Source organism: Echeneis naucrates, chromosome 5, assembly GCF_900963305.1.
Source record: "Echeneis naucrates chromosome 5, fEcheNa1.1, whole genome shotgun sequence".
Taxonomy (NCBI): Eukaryota; Metazoa; Chordata; class Actinopteri; order Carangiformes; family Echeneidae; genus Echeneis; species Echeneis naucrates.
Window position 1 is genome coordinate 191,725 of NC_042515.1, and position 3,885 is coordinate 195,609.

A 3,885-nucleotide genomic window follows, 5' to 3' on the forward strand; every position below is an offset into this window, starting at 1 on the left:
ACAGCTGACAGTAAGAGGACTCACCTGAGGACAGCTGACAGCAGGAGGACTCACCTGAGGACAGCTGACAGTAAGAGGACTCAACTTGGGAGGTTTCCGGAGCTCCGTCCGCAAGAGAGCGGACCTAACGGTCCGCCGGGCTGCCAGATCTGGACCACCACCCCCCCCAGTTCACATCCGGTGGAAAGTGGTTGCAGAAGGCAACTTTCTGTTCTAAATTTGCAATTAAAGAATTGTGCCTCCTGTTGTGTTGTCTCTTGTCTCGCTTGTTGTGTCTCTCGTGTGTCGCACTGCTCCTTCTCTGATAAGGTCCATATTTTGGATTTCGGGTGTAGAACTGTTTTGTTGTTTGGATGTGTGGTAGAAAACGAATGTCCATTTCAGCCTAAATCAGCTGTGTTTGTGTTATGTTGTGTTTTTGAGTATCCTTAAATCAATTGTCAGTGAGGTTTTTTGTATTTGATATCTGTATGATCGCAGAACCGACACAGAACCGAGTTCTCTGAAAACGCCTGTTTCCTGCGGACCTGGCAACCCGCGGAGCGCTGACCTGCAGTGACGCAGACAAACATGGCGGACGACGTGGAGCAGGTTCGTGTGTCTGTTGTGTGAGCTTCGGGTGTGAAAGCAGGCCGGGGAGTCCGACAGAGCTCCGGCCCAGCCATGTTTGTGTGTCGGTGGGGATATTGTGTGGTTGTTGTGTTCCTCTGTTTGTTGTTGCTGTGGAAACAGCCCGGCCGGCAGACATGCTAGCTGCGTTAGCCTGGTTAGCCCGAGATGCTAAATTCAGAATGAAGCTAAATGTGACTGTGTGTGTCTAACGGCCCTGTCATGTTGTGCAGCAGCCGAGCAGTAACACGGTGGAGGAGCCTCTGGACCTGATCCGGCTCAGTCTGGACGAGCGGATCTACGTCAAGATGAGGAACGACCGGGAACTCCGCGGCCGCCTGCACGTGAGCGACACACAACCTGGACGTGTGTGTGTGTGTGTGTGTGTGTGTGTGTGTGCGTGTGTGCGCGCGCGCGCGCGCGCGTCTTCGTCTTCGTCTTCCATTTCATGTGTTTGTGTGCTGCCCCCCCCCCCCGTGTTCTCCACAGTGTGTGTCCTCCCATGTCACACATGTGTTTGTGTGTCCGTCCAGGCGTATGACCAGCACCTGAACATGATCCTGGGGGACGTGGAGGAGACGGTGACCACCGTAGAGATCGATGAGGAGACGTATGAAGAGCTATACAAGGTTTTTAAGACATTAACATTGTAGGGACGGGTTAGAGTTTCAGCGCGGACTGTGAAATGTTCAGCTGCATCAAGCTGAAACATGATTTAAATAACAAATCTAACACGAAAACCATTTTTATGTAAAATAATTCTGTCTGTTGTAAACGTGTGTTTTACACCTAAAGTCGGAGCTACTTGTCTGCAGCTCAGTTAGTTTTCTGGCACCAACTTGTGTGTAATCAGTGTTGCTATGGTGACATTAGTCACATGGTCAGAATGATGACTTCATCGGCTTTCTTTATTTCTCTCCTCATGACATTTTAGTGTTTCAAAAATGTCAGTTATGTTTTCTGGGTCAGAGTCAGACCGGGTCCTGCACCACAGATCTGGACTAACAAGTTCAGGTTAAATCGGTTGTCAAGGCTAGCTGGTCCCAGACTTCTCCATCTAGATCTGTGCACGTTCATATAAAAAGGGTTTGTCAGCTGCTCTGGTTAAGTTACCATGGCAACATACCATGATGGAAAGTAAAGCTTTTGTGAGACTTAAAAGCCAGGGTTAGCCTTGAAGTTGACCCTGAAATCCCGCCCCGTACATCAGGCCTCTGGTCTGAGGGACCATGTTGGTCTAAATTTTGTCTTCAAGTCTGGTTTTTGTTCCTCTGATAAGTAAAGTTTGTTGAACTGTTGTCATTGATGCTAAGTTAACTGGTTTGTTTTTGTGTCTTCAGTCAACCAAGAGGAACATCCCCATGCTGTTCGTCAGAGGAGATGGTGTGGTCCTTGTAGCTCCACCCCTCAGGGTGGGCTAACCTTGAGCCACTTCCTGTTGTGTGGCGGCTGGGAGGTGGAGGTGTGGTTAGTGTTGGACTCAGGACCTTTGATTGATCTGGGCTCATCAGAACCTGATGGAGGTTTTGGTGGTACAGCTTTGTCTCTGAATCTCTAGTTTAGTTCTTAAGATAAATATGTTTAGTCTTCTTTAAATGTACTGACTTGTGTGTCTAAACTTGCGTTGGTCTGTTGTGTGTTTTGAAAACATCACAGATTTAATGGGATTTTTCAGTTTAACAAAAATAAGAATTGGTTCAGAGCTGAATGACTTTTTCTTGTTTTTTATACTTTCAGTTTGTGCTTCATCAGACTCAGATTTGGAAACCTTTGTTTTCATTTAGTAAAACTTGAATAAAAAAGGTGATTTGGAAAAGAAATGTGTGAAAGTGATAGATTTATTATTATCACTCTGTCGGCCCTGTGATACCACAAACGTGAAGTCTTGGAAAGATTTAAAATAATGTGAGATCATTGAACTATAGTCAATGTGTTTTAAGACAGGAACTTGTGTGTGTAGAAGGCCCTCAGTATTTGATGACATCATTATGCAGTATGGGATAATGGGAGTTATAGTCTTGTAAGTGATGGAGGCTGTTTGACTGAAAACCAGTGAAGCTCTTTACTGATGTGACTTCAGAGTTTTACCACTTGATAGCAGCAGAGATCCACATAAAACCTGCAGCGTCACTGATGCGATGGCAGTGAGGAGGTAGACCTGAACGGGCTTCTGGGTTTTCACTCAGTCGTCCTGAACTGACACAAACTGTGTCGATCAAAGTGGGGGGTGGGGGGGGCAGAAACCTCTAAACAACATGTCTCCTGATGACTGGAGGACTTCAACTGTCACATTTTGATGAGATGCGCGCGGGGCTGAGTGGGACTTGGCTTGGGGCCGTCACCGCTTTGTGTCCCAGCTCGGACAACGAAATGTGGAGTGGACTGGTGGAATGAAGGGTGACAGTCCACCTCCAGGGCACCGTCGAGGTGCCCTTGAGCAAGGCCCCACTCCCCAAGAACCCGCTCCAGGTGTACTGAAAAATGGTGGCATCATATGGGCCCTTGTCTGTGTGTATCTACATATCCATATCAATGACAAGAAGATTCTTCCTCTTCTTCAACATCAGATTCAAGCTGAAGGTTCCACCAACATTCCAAGTCTGAGTCGGTCACATGACTGAGTGAGGATGAGGACAACTGTAGACAACACACACAATCGTGTTGTTGGCACACAGTAAAATAAATAAACACATGTTCTTGCCGCCTGTCTGTCACAGAGGTGTCAGAATCATCACCGACTTCTCACTGTGTGTGTTTGTGTTGGCCTTCAGTCTGGCCCTCAGTTTTGTGGGTCGTCATCATTGTTTTGTGGCTGTAACAACAGTGTTTGCATTTTCCCAGCATACTTAAATGTATCTGCTGTTCAGTAACTGTTATAGGAACTGATGTTAATCTGAAGGCTTGTGTGTGACGGTGTGTACGTGTGTGTTATGTAACAACATGTCATGGCTGCGGTCTTGTTGCCAAATCTCTGCTGTCCTCTGACTGTTCATCACATGTAACCTACTTTTGTGTCTCTGTGTGTTTGTTGATGTTGTGAGACGAATGTAGAGTTTATTTTTGTTTGTGGCTCTTTCTGATGAATGTGTTGTTGAGTTGAGGCTGGATCAGATTTTATGACTGTAGTGAGTTCTGTGTTGCCATAACAGCCTTCCTATTAAATGTTTGTCTCCCCCTTCTGATGCTGTGCGGAACTACACAACGAGGCCGCCAAGTCAGCCCTCTGTCTGTCCAGAGTCTGTCCGCAGTGTCAGTCGTCCATTTTCAGACTGATCT

General features: G+C 46.7%; 1 protein-coding gene across 1 annotated transcript; it reads left to right on the top strand.

Annotated features, from left to right (window-relative positions):
* The first annotated feature begins 536 nt into the window (after positions 1-536).
* On the top strand, positions 537-2,428 carry lsm3 (LSM3 homolog, U6 small nuclear RNA and mRNA degradation associated). The gene is made up of 4 exons (XM_029502595.1): positions 537-591; positions 843-953; positions 1,143-1,238; positions 1,950-2,428. Exons 1-4 carry the CDS (start codon positions 571-573, stop codon positions 2,028-2,030), a joined length of 309 nt encoding a protein of 102 aa, XP_029358455.1. The 5' UTR covers positions 537-570; the 3' UTR covers positions 2,031-2,428.
* The last annotated feature ends 1,457 nt before the right edge of the window (positions 2,429-3,885 follow it).

Excerpts from the sequence above, each read along its gene's own strand:
- lsm3 (XM_029502595.1), top strand. The coding sequence starts at position 571 with ATGGCGGACGACGTGGAGCAG. Across the intron at positions 954-1,142 it reads AACTCCGCGGCCGCCTGCAC|GCGTATGACCAGCACCTGAA; the intron begins GTGAGCGACACA and ends GTGTCCGTCCAG. Across the intron at positions 1,239-1,949 it reads CGTATGAAGAGCTATACAAG|TCAACCAAGAGGAACATCCC; the intron begins GTTTTTAAGACA and ends TTGTGTCTTCAG.